This window comes from Entelurus aequoreus, linkage group LG16 (assembly GCF_033978785.1).
Source record: "Entelurus aequoreus isolate RoL-2023_Sb linkage group LG16, RoL_Eaeq_v1.1, whole genome shotgun sequence".
Classification (NCBI taxonomy): domain Eukaryota; kingdom Metazoa; phylum Chordata; class Actinopteri; order Syngnathiformes; family Syngnathidae; genus Entelurus; species Entelurus aequoreus.
The window spans coordinates 50,111,860-50,139,359 of record NC_084746.1 but is presented as its reverse complement, the minus strand read 5'-3'; the positions used below and the strand labels follow the sequence as shown (position 1 = coordinate 50,139,359).

The window sequence follows — 27,500 nt, the reverse complement described above, 5'->3', positions numbered from 1 at the left end:
ATTAATGAATTTATTTAAACAAGTGAAGACCAAGGGCCGTACTTATCAAGCTTCTTAGAATTACTCCTAAGAAGTCTGCTAAGAGTTGACTTAAGAGTAAATAAATTCTTCGCTGAAAGCTGCACTTAAAAGTTAGTTATCAAGCGTCTTACTCACACTTTCAGCGAAGTGTAGGACTGAATCTTAAGTGTCACACTCAGAGCTGAATTACGACATTACTATGTGCCGTAAACGCAATTTTAGGTGACGTCATTTCTGTGTCCATAGAAATGACCAATCACGGAAGGGAATCCGTTGTCTAAGAATAAAGAAATATCTTGGAAATATTTAAGTGGACAATGGGAGTGTATATTTTGACAATAAACTACAAAATAATACAAAACAAACTAGTCCCCGCCGGCACTCACGCTACCGCTCCCTCTCTTCTCTCGCCCACACACTCACTGACGTCACTCACCTCACGGCCACACACATACGCTACTGTCATAACATTTTCTTTCCAATTCATTAATTAGGCAACTAATTTGAAACTGGTGTGGGTGGCTCTATATATACTAGCCCACTGCAGACACATGCAGAAATCAACAAGGAATCGAAAAGTATTGAATCTGTGACCAAAATAATATCCGCTCTGTCTAAACGATACCTTTTGATCAGCTGCTCGTCATCAAAAAAAAAAAAAACATTGTTTCATTCCCTGAACGTTCGCGCACGTCTCTCTCGCCTCAGTGCCATCCCCTGCTGGCAACTCCTAACCACTTAAGACACCTCTGAAGGTCTCTTAAATATCGTGGAGAGTAGGAGTGATTCTTAGACTTAAGAACGTTGATAAAAAGCTTTTATTCTTAAGTTTGAGAGTAGGACTAAATTTCGCAAATTCTCAGGACTTAAGTGTAAAATGGCACTCTAAGAAGCTTGATAAGTACGGCCCCAAGTCTTTAAAATATTTTCTTGGATTTTCAAATTCTTTTTGAGTTTTGTCTCTCTTAGAATTAAAAATGTCAGGCAAAGCGAGACCAGCTTGCTAGTAAATAAATAACATTTAAAAAATAGAGGCAGCTCACTGGTAAGTGCTGCTATTTGAGCTATTTTTAGAACAGGCCGGCGGGCTACTCATCTGGTCCTTACGGGCTACCTGGTGCCCGCGGGCACCGCGTTGGTGACCCCTGATCTAAACCCTGTCCACTGTCGCGCCTGTGCATTGAAACATTGATCCTAAAAAGAAATCGTAATGTAGACCTTTATTTTATTATTGTACCAGGCAATACTGTTCCACTGCAGTCCCACGCAGCAGTAATACACCTCATTACTACAATCGGACACAAACAGGAAGTTTTTTTTTGCTGGGCTTAGCACAACCTGACCCTAGTGAAAGTAGACTTTCTTCTTCTTTGTCCTTAAATTATCAACCAATAAATATAATGTTTCATCTCCTGCTTCTGTGTTTGGCGGTGGTACCAAGCAAAGCTGGAGAGAAAAAATTAACTGCATCTTTCGCAGCCTGATGAGTCCGTCTAACTGCCGCAACACTGACGACCTGCTGTCTTCGTCCAACCTGCTCGTGAAGCAAGCCTTCAAAGACTTCCTCCTGCCAACAGAAGACGACACAAGAAGAGCTCATCTCGTGTTGGCAGGTAACTCTTGTGTTTGCCGTTAAAGTTGTCATTGTTGCCGAGATTTACTCTTTATTGGTCGTCCTGCAGGTCACCTTTGGGTGCTGGCCGACACTCAGGGCACTGACACCTTTCTTCACTGTGAGGTTGACGCGATTCAGCACTTGTCTGCTAGTCTGGTTGGTTATCTTCCGAACAAACACACACAGTTGAAGTGAATTCTGAATACTGCAAATGGTGTAGTTATTGCCAGATGTTAATTGAAAAGGTCACATACTCATAATATATCTTTAAAAAAAAAACATTTGTAGTGATTTGGAGTGCATGAGAAAGTGGAGAGAAACGCCTTGTTCTTTTTGACCATATAGTCATTTTTTAAGGGCCTTTTTTACTAAAGGGTTGCATGTACTAAAACACGTGCAAACGTGATAGCACTTGTAAAGCTGATCTATTAAACGTGTGCAAAGTAGATTGTGTCTGTTAAGTGAGCAGAGTAAGGAGTGCAATTTTTTTTAGCGTGCCTGCCTTCATTAATAATAATAATAATAGATTTTATTTGTAAAAAGCACTTTACATTGAGTGAACAACCTCGAAGTGCTACAGTGTATTAAAATAAAAAGATAATAAAAAAATTAAAACTAGAACAGCCAAATAGCTAAAACTAGTATGCATATACCGGTATCTAAAAAAAGGCTTTTTTAAAAAGAAGGGTTTTTAAGCCTTTTTTAAAAGCATCCACAGTCTGAGGTACCCTCAGGTGGTCAGGGAGAGCGTTCCACAGACTTGAAGATGCTAATATATTAAACCGCACGCGCAATGTGATTTATCAACACTCATCACCGTTTCAGGAGCTCTATTTTGCGTTTTATTTAGTTGTGAAAATGACATGCTCCCTGACACAGACGCACACGACTGTGAGAAAAGAGGTGCTCGTGCTACAAAGACAGACGATGGACAAAGAATCCTCCGTCCTACATGTGTTTCAACGTATTTGGACTGACTGAAATAAAAATGATTAGACACATCGTCTTTTATAATTTTATAGTTGCTGGGGGACTTAAGGGACTGATTTAAAAATGAATTTGGTTGACACCTTTTGGTATTTGTTGGCAGTTTTTTAATCTTGTTTTTTTATTTAGGAAATATGTTACTATAATATCTCCTACATGAAAAGATGTCTTTCATTATGCATTTTCTTGCATTTGAGTCACTCCAGACGCACTAATGCGCTGGTGATGCGATCCACAGCCTTGCACACAGAATTAAGTCTTAGTGTGCATATGTTGAGATTGCTATTCAGAGAAAGTGTTACAGAGTATAGATGTGTGTTGCTCGTTCAGCACCTCACACACAGGTAGGCGCATAATAACATGAATGTGCAGAAAATTAACAAGTGTTTCTGTGATAAAAGAACCGTATGCATGCAAAATCCTAATTTAAATAAGGCGGTCTGCACCACTTTTCAATTGCACACAGAGTGTTAGTAGATCACATGCAACAAGTCAACTCATAGTACATGCTATTTTATTGTTTGTAATTAAGGTTTGGAGCAAATTGCTGAGTACAGTAAGCAGTTCATGGCATGTCACTCCATCAGCAGAATAGCTAGCCATAGCAACATTTTAAAGCACATGTAGATCCATGAGATCGAAGGTAACGGGCATTCAATGTTGGTTTTCAGCCTTGCTGCTTACGTGCAGTGATTTCTCCAGATTCTCTGAACTTTTTGATGATATTAAGGACCGTAGATGGTGAAATCCCTAAATTCCTTGCAAGAGCCCGTTGAGAAATGTTGTTCCTAAAAAATTTGCTCACGCATTTTTTCACAAAGTGGGGACCCTTGCCCTATCCTTGTTTGTGAATGACTGAGCATTTCATGGAAGCTGCTTTTATACCCAATCATGGCACCCACCTGTTCCCAATTAGCCTGTTTACCTGTGGGATGCTCCAAATAAGTGTTTGATGAGCATTCCTTAACTTTCTCAGTCTTTTTTGCCACTTGTGCCAGCTTTTTTGAAACATGTTGCAGGCATCAAATTCCAAATTGATGCAAAAAATAACGTTTTCCAGTTCGAACGTTAAGTATCTTGTCTTTGCAGTCTATTCAGTTGAACATAGGTTGAAAAGGATTTGCAAATCATTGTATTCCGTTTTTATTTATGATTTACACAACATGCCAACTTCACTGGTTTTTGGGTTTTGTATTTGATTGACGTTGTACACAACTACGACCACAATTATACACACAATTTTACAGTAATACATTAAAAGTGAACAAGGCAGACTATTTTGATACAGCTCTCATATTCTGTGTACCAAACATTTTAAAAGTGTTTAAACCTAAACATCCACTCACTTCATGCTGGATTCATGTTTTTGGTCAAGCTGTATATTGATGTTTGAATGTATTCCTGCTTAGATACAAAGTGGCAAGCAGGAAGCACTCCGATCCCTCCTCTCCAACTATTATTTCCTATACGCTAATGTACGCCACAACCTGCTGCACCACCTACTGGACATTTACAACATGCTTGGTAAGTCATCAATGATCAACGCAAGTTTTTATGAATTGAATAAGTGCCCACATGCCATCAGCGTCACGTTCTTGATTGACAGTCTCTTTGCTGACTTCTGTTATCTGCCCCTAGGTGACTTGCCGGACGCTTTGAAGGACTGTCAAGATTTCCTGCAGCGCCACGCGACCGTGCTCTCCTCCTGGCCGGCGCTCTTCATCCAGCAGGCCCTCAACGAGCCCTCAAATGCCCCCGCCCATGCCTGGGCCCGAGCCCTCATGGGCAGTGGGACCGTGCGAGCAGTGGAGTGGCTCAACAACCACCATTCATTTAAGGAGAGCAGGTATGCAGTTAGTTATCTAAGGGGTGACATGCTCATGGCCTGACCAGAGCTGTATATACAGAGAGTATGGCCAAATCTGTTTCAAAGTTGAAACCAAACATGGCGCCCTGTAGTCACGTTAGGGGCTTTTTATCAGTCAGAGAGAGTATGGCCAGACAATCTCCTAAATTATTGATCCAAAACTCCTGACGTGACTAAAGGGCGCAATGTTTGGTCCAGGGTATCCACGGAGTCGTAAAAAGTCTTAAAGAGGAACTGCACTTTTTTGGAATTTTGCCTATCGTTCACAATCATTATGAAAGACATGACGACGGATGGATTTGTTTTTAATGCATTTTAAATATTAAATACATTTGATCAAAAGTCCGCTTACAATGGAGTCTATGGGAGCCTTTTAATTTTGCCTATAGAGTCCCTAAAAAAAAAACATCCATATATACATGATGTAAGTATATATGTAACATAGTAACAGGCACATTCATAATAACATTTAGTATTCTCGTATTTTGATAATTTTAAGCATTTTAAAAACGCACCACGGTTCCTTTTTTTTTTTTCTTCATCACTGATTTCTGCTCACTGCAGACTTTTTGAGAGATAAAAAAACATAAAACATCACTTTCTTTGCAAGTTAGGCTGTGAACTGCTGTGATGTTCATATATTCACATTTAGGCGAAGAATAACTCCTAATCCTCGGGAAGAAACGGGGTGGGAGGGCGGGTTGGAACAAGCGCTTTTAGTGTCGTCCTCGTCAATTCCAGGTCCTAAATTGGCTGTCAAAGTGTCCCAAATTGTCAGATTACCTACCCAGATGTCTCATGTCCAGGTGAGATTTATTATAATCCCCCTAAAATATCATAAAAGGTCTCAAGTACAATTTCGAAAATTTCTTAAAAGTCTATTTCCATTACTTTCATTTAAAACATGCATAAACTTTAGGCTTGTTTTTAAATGTTTCGATTTTTGAGGACAATATAATGTTAACTACAAAACTAAAGAGGGCTACCTGTGCTGCCCGGTCATAATTAATCGTGCACCACATAGTGTGCTGTGCGTGCGCAGCGGTGTGTTTTTACAGTTTAGCATAGCAACAGAGAAAACTTAACGAAAGCCCACAGTAAAGCCAAATTACTTGCATAAGATGGGTAAGTGCAAATTCAACAATTTGTGGCTCTTGAACGATCAATTTAATGCATGTTTGAAGCCGATGGATGGAAACGTATTAAGTTTTTAGGACCCGGATCTGGAGCCATCGAGGAGGGAAGCGTATGAAAACATTGCAGTGAAAGTGAATGAAATGGAATGATAATGTAAAAGTAAAAAAATCCAGGATAAGGCTGTCAAAAGCTGCTGAAACGTCACAAGCACTTGCACAACTCTACAAGGATCAACTTAACCCCCCCAAAGGAGTGTTATGTGGGTAAAATGGCACTAATTGCTGAAGGAGATCATGTTTGCTAGTGAAATCATACTATTACATACAGTAAGCACATGCTAATTTCTTTGTGGTAGTAGTCAAACTTTAAAAAAACAAAGCATAATTTTCTTATTGTTTCTATCATTTATTCCTATAATTTCAGGTCAGCTGTTCATGCCTAATCTTTTCTCCAAGTTTATACAGCAACTGACATTAAAAGCTATAAAGGTTGTCTCTTTAGTGTTTGCACTCTGTTTATGGTTGGGTGAGGAAAGCAAGGAAGATTTGTGAATGTCATCTTGTCATGCACAAATAAAATCTAGTCCTTGTTTATTAGCAATATGTTGTTTTTTTTAAAAACTCATAAAAAAACGGGTAAATATACATTAAAACATACCAGATACAAAATGAGCTGAGCAAATTTGAATGTTATCCACATTATTCAACATCCAAATTCTGTTTGAAGCTGGCAAGCCATAATTGCTTTTTTCCTTTTTAGACAGTCACTCTGTCTGCACTCTGTTTTTAACAAATGTGTGCAGACACAGTACTAGTACGGTACTGTAGATGTTTTTCTCTGTTCTTCTTTCTTCTGGTGTATTTAGTTGATTTAACCAGTGTTGGGACTAACTCGTTACCGCGTTAGTGTAACGCCGTTATTTTCGGCGGTAACTAGTAGTCTAACGTTTTATTTTTTATATTCAGTAACTCAGTTACCGTTACTACATGATGCGTTACTGCGTTATTTTACATTATTTTTTATGTAGTATCTGCTAGAAACAGAAGATCTGAGTGTGTTTTATTGGAGAGTTGCAGTGTCGTCCTGCTGAATTTTTTTGTGTCACAACGGGGACAAAAGAAGAGGCGCGCTCTGTGTGTGTCTGGGTGCGGGTGTTAGTGTAACGCTAACCGGGTGTGGGAAGGGGGAGGGGAGGGTGGTGTGTCTGTGTTTACTAACAAAACATCATGGCGGAGCAAAAGTCGAGTTTCTTAACATGGAGATATTCTCACTACTTTTCTTTTGTCGAGCACAAACAAAAGAACATTTTAGTTAAATGTAAGTTGTGTCTTTGATCAAAGATCCTATCTACTGCCCAAAACAGCAATTCAAATCTGCTGAAACAGCTACAAAAGCAACATGCTTCGACAAAGCTAGTAAAGAGAGACACAGACTCCGAAACCACTTCACATGCAAATGCATGTCAAGTTGATCAACAGATTGTATTATTCTCCAGTGCAATAACGGTACTGAAATGAAGGCTAAAAGGGCATTAATGGGAGCTTTAAAAAGAAAAAAAGAAGTAACTAGTTACTTTTCACAATAATGCATTACTTTTTGGTTAAGTAACTGAGTTAGTAACTGAGTTACTTTTGAAATAAAGTAACTAGTAACTAACTAGTTACTGGTTTTCAGTAACTAATCCAGCACTGGATTTAACCCTTTTGTTTTCCAATGTGAAAGAACAATGAATTAATTCATATACTTACAATTCATTCATGTCCTCTGATTTTGTTTTATGTCATTGTACTTTTTTGTCCAAATGGATATGAAATGGTCTAAAATTATATTCATTATGGTCTTAAAGTCTTAAAATTGACTTGTCTTAAATTGGATTTGTTGAAACCTGCAGATACTCTGTTGGTCCCAACTTTGAAACCAAGTTGTCCATACTCTCTCTATACACGGCTCTGAGCCTGACGTGTACAACCAATATTGTTTGGTATCTCGCAGTCAGCTGATGTCCACCTTCACGTCGAAGCCCACCTGCTTGGCGATGAGCTCCGATGGGGAGATGGTGGTTGGTACTGGACAGGGAACTCTGCATTTCATCAACACAAACACGGGACAGGTACAAACACGCCAAAACTGAATATGTTCTCTACTTTCCCAATAATCTTTCTTATCTGTAATGTAGCTCTTATTTATGGGTACTTCCTGTATCACAGGAAGTGAAGTCATTAGTTAGCAGCTGCGACGGAATCTCCACCTGCGTCCTCCTGAAGGACCGGCGTCTTGCTACAACCTCGTTCGATGGCCAAATCGAGATCTGGGACTCTGAGAGTGGATTCCGGTGAGCGTCGACCTTACCTCTCAAACCAACGTCGTCTTTCTTAATGACACCCCTTCTTCCCTTTGCAGGACGGCACTTATAAAGGGCCACACTAATGTGATCACAGCCAGTGACATAACCTCTGATAAAAAGCACCTCGCCACGGCATCCCTGGACTTGACGCTGAAGGTGAGTTGCTTAATAACACTGCTAGTCAAGTATCTCCATTAACAAAGTGATTAACTACTTTTTAGGTGTGGTCTTCAACAAAGGGCCACGAGGTGGCAGCTCTTCCCAGCAGCAGCCCTTTAAACTGTGTGACCTTTGACCCAGAGGACCGCTTGCTTGCTGCCGGCCGGTGGGACGGGAAAGTCGTCGTATGGAACTGGCTTCAGGATGCAACCCAAACGGTACGATACTAACGGATTAACAGCGAATTATGCCCTTTTAAGAGCACTATGACAACCACCAAGGCTTGGGTTGGATTTAAAGATGTGTGACTCGTTTTGCAAAAATAAGACATGAAATGAAACGAGAACAGCTGTTCCAGTTCAGGGTGGACGTTGACACCCAGGCGGCGTGGCTCAGTTGGTAGAGTGGCCGGGCCAACAACTTGAGGGTTCCAGGTTCGATTCCAGCTCCTTCCATCCTCGTCACTGCTGTTGTGTCCTTGGGCAAGACACTTTACCCTCCTTGTTCCTAGTGCCACCCATGGTGGTTTATATATAATAGCTTAAAGATTTAGATAATGGGTTTGTTTCACTTTGTAATGCGCTTTGCGTCTGTAGAGAAAAAGCGCTGTATTTATATAAATATAGTTCGTGGTGGACAGAACTGTACCATTTTTATTGTAGGGTGGGGACAAAATCTTGTGATTCATAATAATTTCCTGTATAAACATCTTTATCCGGATCCTCACCAAAATGTGACCAGGGGCCGTACTTATCAAGCTTCTTAGAGTGCCATTTTACACTTAAGTCCTGAGAATTTGCGAAATTTAGTCCTACTCTCAAACTTAAGAATAAAAGCTTTTTATCAACGTTCTTAAGTCTAAGAATCACTCCTACTCTCCACGATATTTAAGAGACCTTCAGAGGTGTCTTAAGTGGTTAGGAGTTGCCAGCAGGGGATGGCACTGAGGCGAGAGAGAGGTGCGCGAACGTTCAGGGAACGGAACAATGTGGGTTTTTTTTGATGACGAGCAGCTGATCAAACGGTATCGTTTAGGCAGAGCGGATATTATTTTTGTCACAGATTTAATACTTTTCGATTCCTTGTTGATTTCTGCATGTGTCTGCAGTGGGCTAGTATATATAGAGCCACCCACACCAGTTTCAAATTAGTTGCTTAATTAATGAATTGGAAAGAAAATGCTATGACAGTAGCGTATGTGTGTGGCCGTGAGGTGAGTGACGTCAGTGAGTGTGTGGGCGACAGAAGAGAGGGAGCGGTAGCGTGAGTGCCGGCGGGGACTAGTTTGTTTTGTATTATTTTGTAGTTTATTGTCAAAATATACACTCCCATTGTCCACTTAAATATTTCCAAGATATTTCTTTATTCTTAGACAACGGATTCCCTTCCGTGATTGGTCATTTCTATGGACACAGAAATGACGTCACCTAAAATTCCGTTTACGGCACATAGTAATGTCGTAATTCAGCTCTGAGTGTGACACTTAAGATTCAGTCCTACACTTCGCTGAAAGTGTGAGTAAGACGCTTGATAACTAACTTTTAAGTGCAGCTTTCAGCGAAGAATTTATTTACTCTTAAGTCAACTCTTAGCAGACTTCTTAGGAGTAATTCTAAGAAGCTTGATAAGTACGGCCCCAGGTATGCACATTGGTTTTTCTGTAATCCTGCTTACGAGCTAATACACCAGCCATCCATCTGCAGGCTTGTTTATTACTTTCTATTCCAACAGTTGCTGAGTGGCCACCGACACTCTGTGCGCAGCCTCTCCTTTACGCCGTCCTATGGCATGCTGTGCTCCGGTTCAGTGTCTGGAGAGGTGCGCGTGTGGTCAGTGGACCCCTTCTGCTGTGTGGGACGCTTCCAGGCTCATGCCGGCACCGTGGACGCCCTCACCTTTCTGGATGAGGGCCGTTTTCTGCTGACCGCCGGCTCTGATTACAAGGTGGGCGAGTAACACAGGCGTAACTTTAGTCAACTTGCAAATACATAGAAAGGATTGATGTTCTTGTTGTCATGTTAAACAGCTGCAGCTGTGGTCTGGTGGACTTGGACGCTCAGTGGCTGTTTTAAAAAAGGATCAAGTAAGTTTATTTTGACACACTTCATGTGAACGTGTTTGACTAAAATTAAAATCGCTCTGTTACGCCCACGGCCCATTGCCGCATTTTCGCGTTGGCTCTTGGAGACAAAAAGTTTGTTGTAATTGTGTACTTGTGTCGTTTTTCCAACATGTGACGTCAGCGGATATCTCCATGTATGGCAGTGGTTCACCCAAAGAGCTTTGCGCTAGTCTGCCTTTGTAGTCCAACGTTCTAGTCAAAGGGTTCCTTCTTTTTCTCTATCATCTTCACAACAAGTTTACTATCATTTACCCGGCGTGACACTCTCTCCAGGTCCTGATTTAAGTGATTTTCTAGGTCATTTAAGGTAGAGGCAGTACTATATAGAGTTGTGTCATCTGCATACGTAACCATATTGGTGTTTGTTGTAACACAAGGAAGATCATTAGTAAAAATAATAAAAAGTAAAGGACCTAAGCAACTTCCTTGAGGCACTTATCGACATGATACCCCCCCTCACACGTCCCCAGCTAGATAAGCCTGCCCCATAAATATGCACACCACTTTGTAAAAAAAAACAGGCTTTGCTACACATCTTAAAAAAAATAAAATTATATATATATATATATATATATATACACACTACCGTTCAAAAGTTTGGGGTCACATTAAAATGTCCTTATTTTTCAATGAAGATAACTTTAAACTAGTCTTAACTTTAAAGAAGTACACTCTATACATTGCTAATGTGGTAAATGACTATTCTAGCTGCAAATGTCTGGTTTTTGGTGCAATATCTACATAGGTGTATAGAGGCCCATTTCCAGCAACTATCAGTCCAGTGTTCTAATGGTACAATGTGTTTGCTCATTGGCTCAGAAGGCTAATTGATGATTAGAAAACCCTTGTGCAATCATGTTCACACATCTGAAAACAGTTTAGCTCGTTACAGAAGCTACAAAACTGACCTTCCTTTGAGCAGATTGAGTTTCTGGAGCATCACATTTGTGGGGTCAATTAAACGCTCAAAATGGCCAGAAAAAGAGAACTTTCATCTGAAACTCGACAGTCTATTCTTGTTCTTAGAAATGAAGGCTATTCCACAAAATTGTTTGGGTGACCCCAAACTTTTGAACGGTAGTGTATATATATATATATATATACAGTGGGGCAAAAAAGTATTTAGTCAGCCACCCATTGACAATCAATGGGTGGCTGACTAAATACTTTTTTGCCCCACTGTATATATATAGACAGCTACAGACATAGCTGTCTGAATATGCTAACGTAGCATGATGCTGTTAAAATGTGAGTGTAATGTTAGCATGTAGTTCACATAGCTATGCTAGTGTTGCCATTGTTTGTGTCCTCCTTGCCCAGTGCTTAATTGTTGCATGTGGTATATGTCATATTTTACACTGGACAAGTGCAGAGTTATTGTGTCTATGTAAAACAAACAAAAAAAAGTACACGTTAGCGCTTCTTAAAGACACAAACACCGCTCATTAACATTAAAGCTACAGACATACAAAACAGTGCACTTTTAGTAGGGCTTACTAAAAGCACTTTTAAACTGTTTGCATTTCAGTATAAAGGCTAACACACCATTACAGTATTCCAATACACCTCTGACACTTATTTAAGTGAAATATACTGTAATTATGTACCTTCTTAAAAACACATTTAGAACACCAGAGTTTATGGCTTACATAAAAAATTTACAAAACATGTGAGTATAAAACACAACATGTGAGTATGTACCATGTACAAATTGTCAGTTACAGCTAAGTTCACGTAAATGTAACCTGTGGCGTAATTTCTTTGTATTTCTCCAGTGTGAGCAGGAGCCTCCTTACAAGAAAGTCAAGTGCGGCACCTCCTCGGTGCCCGGCGCTCTGTGCGCGGCAGTCAAAGGGGACTACGTCGCAGTGGGCTACCATAACGGCGGATTGAAACTCTTCTGCATCAGCTCAGGTGGGTTGACGCGCCGGCGCACACCAACAGCTAAAGGAATAGAATAGCATAAAAGAATATTGTGATAGTAAGAGATATTGTTGTGGTTTTACAGCTGGGAGTTGTGGTGCCCCCTGTTGGGTTGGCAAGTGCTTGACAGACTGCGAATGTGTATTTGTGGACACCGCTATTCTGTATTGGTGTGGAGAGAGAAGAATAAAAATGTACATGAATCTTCTTGTTAACTTCCAGGTGAGAGGATCTGGGCCATCGATCTTGTGCACTTGTCCGTCCCGTGTCTGCTGTGGTTGAACCCCGAATTGCTGCTGTCCACTGGCTATGACAAGCGTTTGCGATTGTGGAAAAAAACATTTGGAAAGGATGGGGAGCTGACCGGCATGGAGATGACAGGAATGTTTGCCGCGCAATTGGGCATCGTCCAGGCTGTAGCGCAAAGCTCCACTTACCTGGCGACCGCTTCGGGTAAGACGACACCAAACAGAACATGCCTGTGTCCACACAGAGATGACTAAATTTGACTCTGTGTTGAGCAGATGACTGCACAGTTTTCCTGTGGCTGCTGAGCGAGCTAACAGACAACCCCGAGTCTGATATAAACCCGGCTGCCATACTCAAGGGCCACAGCAAGGGTGTCACCTGTTTGGCCTTCAGCCCTGATGGTGGACGGCTGCTCTCTGGTGGAAAAGACAAAGTAAGAACATTTCCGGTTCAATAGTTGGGGAAAACATAAAATATTGCAAAGACAAATGTAGAAGTAAAAGTACAAGTCTTAAAAAATGTAGTGAGATAGAAGTGGAAAAAGGAAGTGATTTAAAATGTGTTAACAGTAGTTAATATGGGGGTCTCCTGAACCGCAAAACAGGAAACAAATCTCAAAACAGGTCTTCGTTAGTGAAGCTACACTTTAAAGGCCTACTGAAATGATTTTTTTTTAATTTAAACGGGAATAGCAGATCCATTCTATGTGTCATACTTGATCATTTCGCGATATTGCCATATTTTTGCTGAAAGGATTTAGTAGAGAAAATCGACGATAAAGTTCGCAACTTTTGCTCGCTGATAAAAAAAAAGCCTTGCCTGTACCGGAAGTAGCGTGACGTCACAGGAGCTAGTATTCCTCACAATTCCCCGTTGTTTACAATGGAGCGAGAGAGATTCGGACCGAGAAAGTGACGATTACCCCATTAATTTGAGCGAGGATGAAAGATTCGTAGATGAGGAACGTTACAGTGAAGGACTTGAGAGGCAGTGATGGACGTATCTTTTTTCGCTCTGACCGTAACTTAGGTACAAGCTGGCTCATTGGATTCCACACTCTCTCCTTTTTCTATTGTGGATCACAGATTTGTATTTTAAACCACCTCGGATACTATATCCTCTTGAAAATGAGAGTCGAGAACGCGAAATGGACATTCAGTGCCTTTTATCTCCACGACAATACATCGGCGAAATGGTTTAGCTACGAGCTAACGTGATAGCATCGTGCTTTAACTGCATATAGAAACAAAAACAAAAAAACCCCTGACTGGAAGGATAGATAGAAAATCAACAATACTATTAAACCGTGGACATGTAAATACACGGTTAATGCTTTCCAGGCTGGCGAAGGTTAACAATGCTGTGCTAACGACGCCATTGAAGTTAACTTAGCAACCGAACCGCACAGAGCTATGCTAAAAACATTAGCTCTCCACCTACGCCAGCCAGCCCTCATCTGCTCATCAACACCCGTGCTCACCTGCGTTCCAGCGATCGGCAGAAGGACGAAGGACTTCACCCGATGCGTTTGGCGGCCCGGAGACGTAGGAAGTCAAGGTGAGGTCGCTGGCTAGCGCGTCTGCTCTCCAACAAAGTCCTCCTGGTTGTGTTGCTGTAGTCCGCTGCTAATACACCGATCCCACCTACAACTGTCTTCTTTGCAGCCTTCATTGTTCATTAAACAAATTGCAAAAGATGTCCAGAATACTGTGGAATTATGAAATGAAAACAGAGCTTTTTGTATAGGATTCTACGGGGTACCATAACTTCCGTTACTCTGACTTCGTCACGCGCATACGTCATCATACCGCGACGTTTCAGCCGGATATTTCCCGGGAAATTTTAAATGTCCCTTTATAAGTTAACCCGGCCGTATTGGCATGTGTTGCAATGTTAAGATTTCATCATTGATATATAAACTATCAGACTGCGTGGTCGGTAGTAGTGGCTTTCAGTAGGCCTTTAATTACAATATCAAAGTAAAATACATCACTCTTTATGCAGAATGTACAGCCTAATGGTAGTCAAGCATACACTTCTCTTTCCAAGTGCAATTTTTTTTACTTCTGTGTTCTTGTTTTACCGTGTCTTACAGTATTTAATTTTTTTTCACAGAAATAAACATATACAATATATTTATATATTTAGTTATTATCTTTTAGAATTCTGCTAGTACGATTGTTCAATGTTTGTTGTACAACCTGCAACGACAAAGAAATCTAATCTATGGTAATAAGATTTCAAATGTAGCAAAGTAAGATACTTTAAAGACAACAAAGAAATATGAAACTGCAAGTTCGGGTGGTCCTCATTGTACGCAGTTCTGTGTCACAACATTTTGTAGTTACATATACGCACTCTCATAAATAATTGAAGGGGCCCTATAATGAAAAACAAATCTTTCTTACCTGTTGGTAAGAAACTGTACCTGTTGGTGTACTTGGGATCTGCGTAAATCCCGAAATTGTTTAATCTAACCATGGAGGCATTGCAGAGATATTTATAAAACAGTCTTGCCTTCCTTCTTAATTCCGCCAGACTAGCTCTTTGGAATTTGCTCCCTGTATGACTTTTTTTGCCGTGTGTGATGTTAGCGGACTATCTATGTATGGTACCTTGCGCGTCCGTTATTGTAGTCTGCGCTGTAGTCAATAAACTTATTTTTTCTCTTATATCCTCTTGTTGTGGGACAGACTGTCTCGTTAGTGCAAATGCATTGTTCGCTGTTGCCATTTCTACTACAAAGTAGCGTATAGTTCGAAAATCTACAACAAAGTGGGAAGGGAGAAGACAGTCGAAGTAAAGCTACGTAAATAAGACCCGTCCACAAAACGGCGCATTCTGAAGAGACGGTCAGAAAGCAGCTTGAAAAATGTCCGTAAAACATAATCTATGAACAATTTTGACCAAAGAACCACCATTACATCATCATCATTCAATCAAAGTTTATTTATACAGCCCTTAATCACAAGAGTCTCAAAGGGCTGCACAAACCACAATGACATCCTCGGCTCAGATCCCACATCAGGGTAAGAAAAAACTTTAAAAGTTTGACCGGGGAAATGGATGCCGAGTGGATACAGTTAATAATGTGAGAGTCCAGTCCACATGTTAAGTAAACTACAAGGAAATGTTTTAACTGTAGAAAAAAATGTGACCCCCATTCAGACCGCCATAACCACAACACCAGGGGGTGCTCCACTAACCACTTTAAACCCAGATTCCGAACTAACAAAGGTCTTCACTCATTCTCTTTCTATGCCACATCAATGTGGAATGCGCTCCCAACAGGTATAAAAGAAATGGCATCTCTATCCTCCTTCAAAACCGCAATAAAAGTTCACCTCCAGGCAGCTACAACCCTAAACTAACACCCTCCCCGGATTGCTAATAATCAAATGTAAACAATCAAATGCAGATACTTTTTCTTTTTCTTATGCCTTCTGATCTCTCTCTCTCTCTCTCTCTCTCTCTCTCTCTCTCTCTCTCTCTCTCTATGTCCACTACTTGATGTCCATATCCCCCCCCCCCTCCACACCCCTGATTGTAAATAATGTAAATAATTCAATGTGATTATCTTGTGTGATGACTGTATTATGATGATAGTATATATGATAGTATATATCTGTATCACGAATCAATTTAAGTGGACCCCGACTTAAACAAGTTGAAAAACTTATTCGGGTGTTACCATTTAGTGGTCAATTGTACGGAATATGTACTTCACTGTGCAACCTACTAATAAAAGTCTCAATCAATCAATCAAACCGTACAAAAAAAACAGAACTAGCTAGGTAGGTACTATCTAGAAAGTGAAATGAAATTAGATAAGGTAAAATGTTGAGGAAGTGTAGAAATCAACATTGCTTGGTTCAATGTCGCGAGCATCTTGAAGGATAAAGATGGTATCTTTAAGGATCTGCTCCTATGAAATAGCTAACTAAGCAGTGCAGTGGTGTCATTTTTTCCACATGACTTCAGGAATAAAAGTAACTAATTATATTTCATCTTTCTATTACTGTATTTTATATGTAATTCATGTGTTTTGTGTACAGTGTGAATGACTTTGGTGTTCATTTAGCTATGAATCGATTTACACTAAAAGTCAACATACATCACACTCTAAAATTTGGAGCTCGTAACCTGAGGACCACCTGTACAGTTTTTACAAAACTAAAAATATACAAGCATGAATTTGTGTCAGTCGTTTATGTATTTCAATTATGTCCAAATGTTGATGTAAAAAATGACGAGCTGAAATCAAATGTGGTATCCAGGGTCTGGTCGTGTCGGACATGACCTCGGATCCTCCTGTTGTTTCCAAAGTGCTCCCCGCCTTCCATCGAGACTGGATCACTGGCTGTGCTTGGACTCCAGACTGTGTGGTGGGCATCTAAACTTATTTTCATGTAATTTTCCTCCATTGGCTTAGGACACAGGGATCCAAAGTGTGAGCTTTGACATATTCTACACATATGCTGCCACAAATAAATAAATGAAAGTATAGGAGCTACTGGTTTACTCTTGTTTGTTCCACCAACAACACATGCAATGTCATATTACTGACTAAATTCTCATCAAGTCCAAACAATCTGCTTTGTGTTTCCAGATAAGCTCTTCCGCTGATTGCAGACTTTGTTTATGGGATGTTGAAACCGGTCATAGTCTTCAAGAAATCACTTGGAAGAGTCCGTTTACTTCTGTCTGCTGTCAGGTAAGACGCTGTTTCACATGAACCAACATTGCCGTTAGGGCTGCAACGATTCATCGATTAATTTTATTAGATAAAAACTATTGATATGTATTTTGGCATTTCGATGATTCCGTTTAATGAGTAAGATATGCGTACATTGTATTGCTCCAACACACATTAAGTGTTTTCTTTATCTTTTTTATTTTTTTAATTTTTTTTATTTTTTTTTTTTATAATGTCCTGCCCAGCTTCTCGGGCAAATCATATAGCAGATGTAGATGCCCATATCGGCTGTTCAGATTTACTTTACAAAAGAGAAGTGTTGGATACTTCTCTTGTTGCCTTACTTGTATTTTGACTTTATTAAATGTATTTATATTATCATTTGGTGCAGGAGGGGATAGAAAGAGAGAAAAAGGAAGACAGAGGGGGGAATTGTGGGGACAAGAGGGGGATTAGACAGAGAGACAACAACAGCAAACACAACAACAACAACAACAGAGCAACATCGGCAAATACGACATGTACAAATATGATGGTAAAAGTAATAGCAAATAAGCAGTTAGCGAAAATAAAATAAAAAATACAGAAATGACAATGAGCATTATTACACTAAAAATGGAGCAATATGAATACCAATAGAAATAGTGCTATTGATAATAAACAATACCAGTACTTTACCTTTATTATCAACAATACAATTGTTCAAATGCAACAATACATATACGTAATGATAACTTGAGATACGAAAGAATGCAGAAAAATGGAAGTGTTTTCTTTATTTTGGTTCTTTATTGGGGTTTTCTTTATTTTGTTCTTTATTTATTATCTATTACCTGGTTATGTTTTTTTTTTTTTTTTTTACAAAACCCAAAACCAGGGAAGTTGGCACGTTGTGTAAATCGTAAATAAAAACAGAATACAATGATTTGCAAATTCTTTTCAACTTATTTTCAATTGAACACACCTCAAAGACAAGATATTTTATGTTCGAACTGAGAAACTTAATTTTTTTTTTTGCAATTAATCATTAACTTATAATTTAATGGCAGCAACACATTGCAAAAAAGTTGGCACAGGGGCATTTTTACCACTGTGTTACATGGCCTTTCCTTTTAACAACACTGAGGAGACCAATTTTTTAAGCTTTTAAGGTGAAATTATTTTCCATTCTTGCTTGATGTACAGCTTAAGATGTTTAAAAATCCGGGGTCTCCGTTGTTGTATTTTAGGCTTTATAATGCGCCACACATTTTCAATGGGAGACAGGTCTGGACTACAGGCAGGCCAGTCTAGTACCCGCACTCTTTTATTACAAAAAAGACACGTTGTTGTAACACGTGGCTTGGCATTGTCTTTTGAAATAAGCAGGGGCGTCCATGATAACGTTGCTTGGATGGCAACATATGTTGCTCCAAAACCTGTATGTACCATTCAGCATTAATGGTGCCTTCACAGATGTGTAAGTTACCCATGCCTTGGGCACTAATACACCCCCATACCATCACACATGCTGGCTTTTCAACTTTGCGCCTATAACTGTCCGAATGGTTCTTTTCCTCTTTGGCACGACGTCCACAGTTTCCAAAAACAATTTAAAATGTGGAGTTGTCAGACCACAGAACACTTTTCCACTTTGCATCAGTCCATCTTAGATGAGCTCAGGCCCAGCGAAGCCGGCGGCGTCTCTGGGTGTTGTTGATGAATGGCTTTCGCTTTGTATAGTAAGAGTTTTAACTTAACTGTAGTTACTGACAGTGGTTTTCTGAAGTGTTCCTGATACAATGTGGTTATATCCTTTACACACTGATGTCGGTTTTTGATGCAGTACCGCCTGAGGGATCGAAGGTCACAAGCATTCAATGTTGATTTTCAGCCTTGCCGCTTACGTGCAGTGATTTCTCTGAACCTTTTGATGATATTACGGAGCGTAGATGGTGAAATCCCTAAATTCCTTGCAATAGCTCGTTGAGAAATGTTGTTTTTAAACTGTTCGACAATTTGCTCACGCATTTGTTGACAAAGTGGTGACCCTCGCCCCATCCTTGTTTGTGAATGACTGTGCATTTCATGGAAGCTGCTTTTATACCCAATCATGGCACCCACCTGTTCCCAATTAGCCTGTTCACCTGTGGGATGTTCCAAATAAGTGTTTTATGAGCATTCCTCAACTTTCTCAGTCTTTTTTGCCACTTGTGCCAGCTTTTTTCAAACATGTTGCAGGCATCAAATTCCAAATGAGCTAATATTTGCAAAAAATAACAAATATTACCAGTTTGAACGTTAATTATCTTGTCTTTGCAGTCTATTCAATTGAATATAAGTTGAAAAGGATTTGCAAATCATTGTATTCTGTTTTTATTTACGATTTACACAACGTGCCAACTTCACTGGTTTTGGGTATTGTACTTTTTAACTTGTTTTTTTTATGTAGTTGATATATAGTAAAAGTGCTATTTCAATGTTATGTGAATTTATAACAAGAAGTATAAGGGGCATTAGAAAAATCCCTGTTTCTTTAAACTATTTTTCCAAAACGTCACATTGACACTAAAAAGTGTGTTTTATTTGATTACTCGATTAATTGAACAAATGAATCGATAGATTACTCTATTACTAAAATAATGGATAGCTGTAACCCTAAGTGGCGTTCCTGCCTGCCTCTGATTGGCTATCCTCCGTCCGCTTACAGGGGCCGTATGTGGCGGCCGGCTGCGCAGACGGCAGCCTGCATGTGTGGAAGTGGGAGACAAGCGTGGAAGTCTGTCACATTCCGGCCCACAATGGACTCATTCACAGCTGCTCTGTCGTGACTAACACAGGTAAACCTCCAACTAAATCCAATGATGACCCTTTTTATATCATAAGTAGGGGTGTTCTGATCCGATATTGATGTCGGACATCAGTCAGCAAAAAACAAGGATTATTGCATTTCAAATCTTTGATATAAGCTCCAATACATGCAGTCTTGCAGCATGTTTACTTGTACAATGCTGGACAGACAGTTGGCATCTAAATGTCCTTCAATAAACACACAAGGTTTATCTTGTCTTGTATTTTAGTCAAGTCCTTAACAATAGAAATGGTGGGCTCCTAGGCAGGGCCGGCCCGTGGCATAGGCCGTATAGGCAAATGCTAAGGGCGCCGTCCATCAGGGGGCGCCACGCCAGTGCCACAAATGTTGGAGGGAAAAAAAAAAAAAAAGTTGGTACTATTATTTCTAAATACATAAAATAATCCCACGTTAATCAAAATGCAAAGTAAAGCCTATTTAATAGAAATATTATTTGTTACAACATTACGCCACCCCTCCCCCGGCACGGTGCGCCCCCTCCATTCCCGTATCATGACTCTTTTTGGACATCACCACATAAAAAAAATCAACACAAGATGTCAAAACGGCCAAAACTGTCAGGTGCCCAGGGGAGAAAAGAAGAGGAGAAACGAGAAAAAGACAGAGGTAGTAGGTAGGTATACGTTAGCCTACATGAAATTATTTGTCTGTTACAGAATGTGATAGTAACCTCACCTGTCTTTTTAGCATTAAGCTAATGTTACATGATTCGGCAATTGCTAATCAATAAATAGCCAGTTCTGTTTTAACTTTGGGTTAATATTGTGGAGGGGGCTAAATTGTTATGGAAAATAATAATGTAACGTTAGGTAATTACAGTACTCCCTGGTGTACAGTAATTTGTAAGTCATTCTAGTTAATGCAATATTAAAAAGCACAAATAGAGAACTCTGTAGGATCCCCTTTTTTTGTAATATAGTTGTTAAAGTCATACTGGTTTGATATCTTGTTTTGTGCAGTGCCTTATTTATATTGTATTTTTAATTTATTTTATGCAACTTGTTGACACGTTTTATTTTGTGTTTATGTATGTAAAAAATATTGTATTTCATATATTCATTTTTTATTTTTTGTATTCATTTATTTATCCATATTTTTTTTTTTATCTTGTTAACTATTCTGATTGTTAATTTGCTTTCTTTAAGTAAAAAAAAAGGTCAAAGACAAAGCTATTCGGTTTCTTGTGAATATATACACTTCACTGCTGATGTGGGGGGGCGCCACCTAAAATCTTGCCTAGGGCGCCAGATTGGTTAGGGCCGGGCCTGCTCCTAGGAAACAACAGCTAAGGACACAATACCACTCAAGCTGGACATACGCAATAATTGTCTCTAATTGAAGAATATTGCAGTCTAGAACAGCACATTTGTCAATATAATTAAGTATCAAATAATTATAGTTGCATATTACTTACACATGCAAAGTCTCCAAAGCAGAATCGTATTAGAAAGTATCCAGTAACAAACGTGTCCGAATCATTTAACTTACTGCGTCATGAGCTTAACTTAATGACTTATTGTGGTAACTAGGTGTCAACAAAAACGTACCACTTCACTTCAACTTAAAGACTGCATAAGTCCATTCCAGACGATTGATTAATAAATAGGTTAGTGTTTTCAATTGTTCTCTGTTAACTAAGTTCACTTGATCAAACATTTCTAACATTCCACACTACAAAATAATAAAACTATGTATGATTCCTGCTAGTATCGGATTGAATCAATATCGGCATTGGACAATACTCAAGGTTACAATATCGGTAACTTATCAAAAGTGAAAAATCCCTAATCGGAACCATTTATTCTCAAACTATTTCCAGACAAAAACAAAGAAATGGATGCAGAAGACCTCACCATTCTTACTACATCCCAGGATGGAACTGCAAATTTCTGGAAACCGTTACAGGTATGACATTTGTGTAAAGGAAATTGAACGTCCCTTCGGCAGTAAATGCTGACACGTCTACATTCTTTTAAAATGGCATTTCTTCTACTGAAAGCTTGTCTTGTCTTTGTCTTTCTCTACCTGCGGCAGAGCAGATGGAACACATCAGCACCTTCCAGGGTCACAGCGGTGCGGTTTGCAGCATCGTTCAGGAGGAGAGCACACCACAATTCCTCACCGTTTCTGAGGATCGCTCCTTGCGAAGCTGGACGTGGGAAACCGGTAAACCAATTGCTATTATACTCAACTTATGTATTGCATGCTACAGCTTTGCCTTTTTACAATTTGAAAAAACATATTTGTCATCTTTATAATAAATTAATACTTAATAATTACCGGTAATCTCAAAATATTGTACTCTCTCTGCCATACTTGTAGACTGGCATATTTATTTATTTTATTATTTTTCATTAAGTAAAATGATTTTATTATTGATATTTTATCATTATCATACTCATTATTTTTCCCAGTTTTAGATATTGTTTTTGAAAGTGTTATACATTATGCTATATGTAAACTATATGGGTCACCGCCACAGGGGGGCGTATCTAAATTTTGTTTTTGCTTTACAGTCCTCCCTCCTGTTAATTGATTGTGGACATGACCTGGATAAATGAATTTCAGTGAAATAGGAATCATTAATCCTAAATCAAATATTTTCATAGTTAGGGCATCAAAAAACTGTTTACAACCATTTAAATAATTTTTTAAGCATAATGATTGCCCTCTAGACATGAAATAACACCCTTTTTGTCACCTTTACACTCGTTTAATCCAATATGCTACCTGATGTTGAACCAATCAGTGATGATGATACTGAACAGCGTGATCTAATTGGTTTGGTCTCTAGTGGCAAATACTACTGTAGTATTGAAGTATTTAGTTTATTTAGCCATTTTATGCTTGAAATTGTTTAGTTTAGGATTCATTCATTTTTATTTGTTTTCATTTATTTATTTATTTCAGGCAATGACATAAAGAAGTACAAGTTGACAACACCATAATAATATAAATTAATACAGTGCATGATTGTCCAGTTTTGCCTGAAAGGGAGTGGGAAGAAGATAACTTATTTAATCCCACCCCCAGTTCTCCATTCAGTGATTATTCACATGAGTTTCACTGTTACTTTGTTCAAGGATTATAATACAGATGTTGTATCATAGTGGCAATACCACAGGTAACAATAATTATTACACTGTAACAATAATTTGTATCAACAATGTAGGAATAATGAATATACCAACAATGGTAATGGACAACATAGCAACAATGGTAATAGACAACATAGCAATAATGGTAAGGAAACATTGAGCACATGTTAACACTTTGAGACAGAGTATAGCAGCAGGTCAAATTAAAGACCCTCATCTCTATATTTGAACCAGACCCCATGTTTGTATGGTAGTTTAAATCAATTAATAGTTTGGCATTGCTTGTGTTGTAAGTCCAGTTTGTTCCATAGTTTTACTCCGCATACAGACACACAAAAACGTTTACGAGTGGTTTGAGCTCTCGGCAATACGAAATATCCAAAGCCTCTCAAGTTACGAGCCTGCACTCGTCTTATAAAAAAAACAAACGTTGTAGATTAGGCGGCAATAATTTGTTAAATGCTTTATATAAGATTATTAATGTATTATATTTAACAAGGTCATCAAATTTGTTCAATATAATACATTAATAATCTTATACAAAGGATGAAAACAATGTTTTAATCTGCTTTAGAAAAAAATATCCCCAAAAATCTGCGATGTACTGAAGCAGCAATATTTGAAACGCGAGACTGTATACGCCAAAAAAGAAGAACTTATTTGTGTTTCAGATAGATATTTTAGTTGGACAGTCACATTTTATGCCAAAATGCAATATGCCAAAATTCTATTATGCTTTCGTTTACAAGCTCGTTTGTTCCCTGTGCAGAGCATCAGCCCAGCTTACGAGGCACGGTCACCGCTCTGTGCTTCTCCCAGTCGGACCACGTGCTGCTTGTCGGCTACGAGTCGGGCCTGCTGGAGTTGTGGCAGGACGTGCAAGTGGTCGGACACAAGCAGGTAAGAACACACCTGGCACAATGCTGTGATCGCACTCACATTACGTATTTTTCTTCCTATTAATTTTAAGGCTTCAGACTCGGGCGTGACAGCCATCTGCTCCATGCCTAATGGCTGCTTTGCTGTTGGCTACATCGGCTCATGTGTGGACGTGTGGAAGGTGCTGTGGAATCAAAAGCACAGCGCTGGCAGGTGAATGACAAAAACAAGCTAGAATTTCCCTCACTAGACTGCAGTCTGTGTTGAAAAATTATAGTGGACTCCAGGGGTACTGTTCCACTCCTGTCCTGTAGGTGGCATTAACGTGCCCATTGCAAAGCTACTTTGCAGATCTGGGGCCGTACTTATCAAGCTTCTCAGAATTACTCCTAAGAAGTCTGCTAAGAGTTGACTTAAGAGTAAATAAATTATTTGCTGAAAGCTGCACTTAAAAGTTAGTTATCAAGCGTCTTACTCACACTTTCAGCGAAGTGTAGGACTGAATCTTAAGTGTCACACTCAGAGCTGAACCACTAGGCCTTTATCAGTGGCCTAGTGGTTAGAGTGTCCGCCCTGAGATCGGTAGGTTGGAGTTCAAATCCCAGCCGAGTCATACCAAAGACTATAAAAATGGGACCCATAACCTCCCTGCTTGGCACTCAGCAACACGGGTTGGAGTTGGGGGTTAAATCACCAAAATGATTCCCGGGCGCGGCGCCGCTGCTGCCCACTGCTCCCCAAGGGGATGGGTCAAATGCAGAAGACAAATTTCACCACATCTAGTGTGTGTGTGACAATCATTGGTACTTTAATCTTAATCTTAATTACGACATTACTATGTGCCGTAAATGGAATTTTAGGTGACGTCATTTCTGTGTCCATAGAAATGACCAATCACGAAAGGGAATCCGTTGTCTAAGAATAAAGAAATATCTTGGAAATATTTAAGTGGACAATGGGAGTGTATATTTTGACAATAAACAACAAAATAATACAAAACAAACTAGTCCCCGCCGGCACTCACGCTACCGCTCCCTCTCTTCTATCGCCCACACACTCACTGACGTCACTCACCTCACGGCCACACACATACGCTACTGTCATAACATTTTATTTCCAATTCATTAATTAGGCAACTAATTTGAAACTGGTGTGGGTGGCTCTATATATACTAGCCCACTGCAGCCACATGCAGAAATCAACATGGAATCGAAAAGTATTAAATCTGTGACAAAAATAATACCCGCTCTGTCTAAACGATACTGTTTGATCAGCTGCTCGTCATCAAACAAATCCAGAACATCGTTCTGCTCCCTGAATGTTTGCGCACGTCTCTCTCGCCTCAGTGCCATCCCCTGCTGGCAACTCCTAACCACTTAAGACACCTCTGAAGGTCTCTTAAATATCGTGGAGAGTAGGAGTGATTCTTAGACTTAAGAACGTTGATAAAAAGCTTTTATTCTTAAGTTTGAGAGTAGGACTAAATTTCGCAAATTCTCAGGACTTAAGTGTAAAATGGCACTCTAAGAAGCTTGATAAGTACGGCCCCTGTCTCTTAGCGCGATAGACAACTAATGAAATAATGCTGAATTTAGCAATGATGTAAAAAATGTAAATGCCTGACATTTTTTTGGTGTGTTTCAGTCTGGTCAAGATGTCCTCCTACACGGTGACCGAGCAAGTAGTTCGCCTAGGGTACTGCTCCGTTATCATGGCCCTGTCCAGCACCGGCTTGCTATTTGATGTCACCTGTGATGAAGATTCAAAGTGGCAAAAGACAATCCACAGGTAATCAGGGTGGTTCTGGTTTGTTTTCTTCTTCTACACAAGTATATCTCTTATGTGTGTGAGTGTGTTAATGCAGCTGGAACCAGAGAGTGGGAGTTCTGGGAATAATCCAAAATGACGAAAAAAGCATGTGGCTGGTAGGCGAGGCAGACGGAGAGATCAACATCGGCTTCATCGTGAGTAGACGTCCAAGCAATATGATACCAGCTTTAAACCCCGCATAATATTAGCACCATTTATTAATGCATTCCGACTTGAACGCAGTACAAAATGTGCATCTCATTTGTGCTTTTTGTAGCCCTAAACACGATTTTGTTTTAGGGCCCAATTTCATTCTTAACACTACTCATTAGGGATGTCCGATAATGTCTTTTTGCCGATATCCGATATTCCGATATTGTCCAATTCTTAGTTACCGATATCAACCGATATACACAGTAGTGGAATTAACACATTATTATGCCTAATTTGGACAACCAGGTATGGTGAAGATAAGGTCCTTTTTTTAAAAAAATTATAAAATAAAATAAGATAAATAAATTAAAAACATTTTCTTGAATAAAAAAGAAAGTAAAACAATATAAAAACAGTTACATAGAAACTAGTAATTAATGAAAATTAGTAAAATTAACTGTTAAAGGTTAGTACTATTAGTGGAGCAGCAGCACGCACAATCATGTGTGCTTACGGACTGTATCCCTTGCAGACTGTATTGATATATATTGATATATAATGTAGGAACCAGAATATTAATAACGGAAAGAAACAACCCTTTTGTGTGAATGAGTGTGAATGGGGGAGGGAGGTTTTTTGGGTTGGTGCATTAATTGTAAGTGTATCTTGTGTTTTTTATGTTGATTTAATAAAAAAATAAATTAAATTTAAAAAAACCCGATACCGATAATAAAAAAAAACGATACCGATCATTTCCGATATTACATTTTAAAGCATTTATCGGCATCTCTACAATTAATCATAATCCACCCCGGTCTGCCTCTGGATTGGCAGACCGGGGTGGTGGTTCCTCTCTTTAAGAAGGGGAACCGGAGGGTGTGTTCTAACTATGGTGGGATCACACTCCTCAGCCTTCCCGGTAAGGTCTATTCAGGTGTACTGGAGAGGAGGCTACGCCGGATAGTCGGACCTCGGATTCAGGAGGAACAGTGTGGTTTTCGTCCTGGACGTGGAACATCTCTACTACTTGTGTAACCCGCTATGTGCTGTAATACAGAGCTCCCTCACCACATCGCACTTTGAAGTTTGTGGCATTGTAAAGGTGACAATGTGGGAGTTATTTCATGGCTGGAGGCCTTCTTGCGGAAAGATTAACTTTGATCATCATGGCGCCGATCACGACTGCCTCGGTGCTATCGTGCGCTCTGTTTTGTTTGTTTTTGTGCGTAAATTGTGTGTCCGCGTGCTCTGACACCAGCGAAGAGCTACTGAACATCAGACCAATCACCCCTAAGGACGTATTACCGGTCATTTTAGCGTCAGCTGCGGATTTGGTCCATTCTTTGATCAAAAGAGGGAAACCGCACCGAAGAGGAAAAGAGAGCGGGAGCCCTCATCCGTCTCCGCAGACGAGGATTACGCATGCCCTTACCTGGCATCTTTCTCTCAGTGTTGCTGATGAGAAAAAACAAGGACTTTTCCTCATCTTGTGTTTTGTGCTTCACGGAAGTACGAGTGAGTGTCCCAGACAGCGCGGTTCAACTGGAGGGCTTTCAACTTCTCCGCGCGGACCAAGACCCGGGGCTCTCC

At 39.7% G+C, this 27,500-nt stretch overlaps 1 protein-coding gene across 2 annotated transcripts in view; it reads left to right on the top strand.

The window, feature by feature from the left end:
* Positions 1–27,500, top strand: part of LOC133631142 (telomerase protein component 1-like) — a 71,018-nt gene that overhangs the window by 30,458 nt on the left and 13,060 nt on the right. For both annotated transcript variants that reach the window (XM_062023236.1, XM_062023235.1), the window contains exons 30-51: positions 1,501–1,634; positions 1,704–1,792; positions 4,033–4,147; positions 4,262–4,469; positions 7,620–7,737; positions 7,835–7,959; positions 8,028–8,127; positions 8,193–8,348; positions 9,862–10,074; positions 10,157–10,213; positions 12,028–12,166; positions 12,398–12,628; positions 12,700–12,857; positions 16,702–16,809; positions 17,034–17,138; positions 19,810–19,939; positions 21,791–21,876; positions 22,011–22,137; positions 23,839–23,969; positions 24,040–24,161; positions 25,593–25,736; positions 25,813–25,912. In XM_062023236.1, coding sequence (XP_061879220.1) covers positions 1,501–1,634; positions 1,704–1,792; positions 4,033–4,147; positions 4,262–4,469; positions 7,620–7,737; positions 7,835–7,959; positions 8,028–8,127; positions 8,193–8,348; positions 9,862–10,074; positions 10,157–10,213; positions 12,028–12,166; positions 12,398–12,628; positions 12,700–12,857; positions 16,702–16,809; positions 17,034–17,138; positions 19,810–19,939; positions 21,791–21,876; positions 22,011–22,137; positions 23,839–23,969; positions 24,040–24,161; positions 25,593–25,736; positions 25,813–25,912 — 2,896 coding nt within the window. The remainder of the gene's footprint in view (positions 1–1,500; positions 1,635–1,703; positions 1,793–4,032; positions 4,148–4,261; positions 4,470–7,619; positions 7,738–7,834; positions 7,960–8,027; positions 8,128–8,192; positions 8,349–9,861; positions 10,075–10,156; positions 10,214–12,027; positions 12,167–12,397; positions 12,629–12,699; positions 12,858–16,701; positions 16,810–17,033; positions 17,139–19,809; positions 19,940–21,790; positions 21,877–22,010; positions 22,138–23,838; positions 23,970–24,039; positions 24,162–25,592; positions 25,737–25,812; positions 25,913–27,500) is intronic.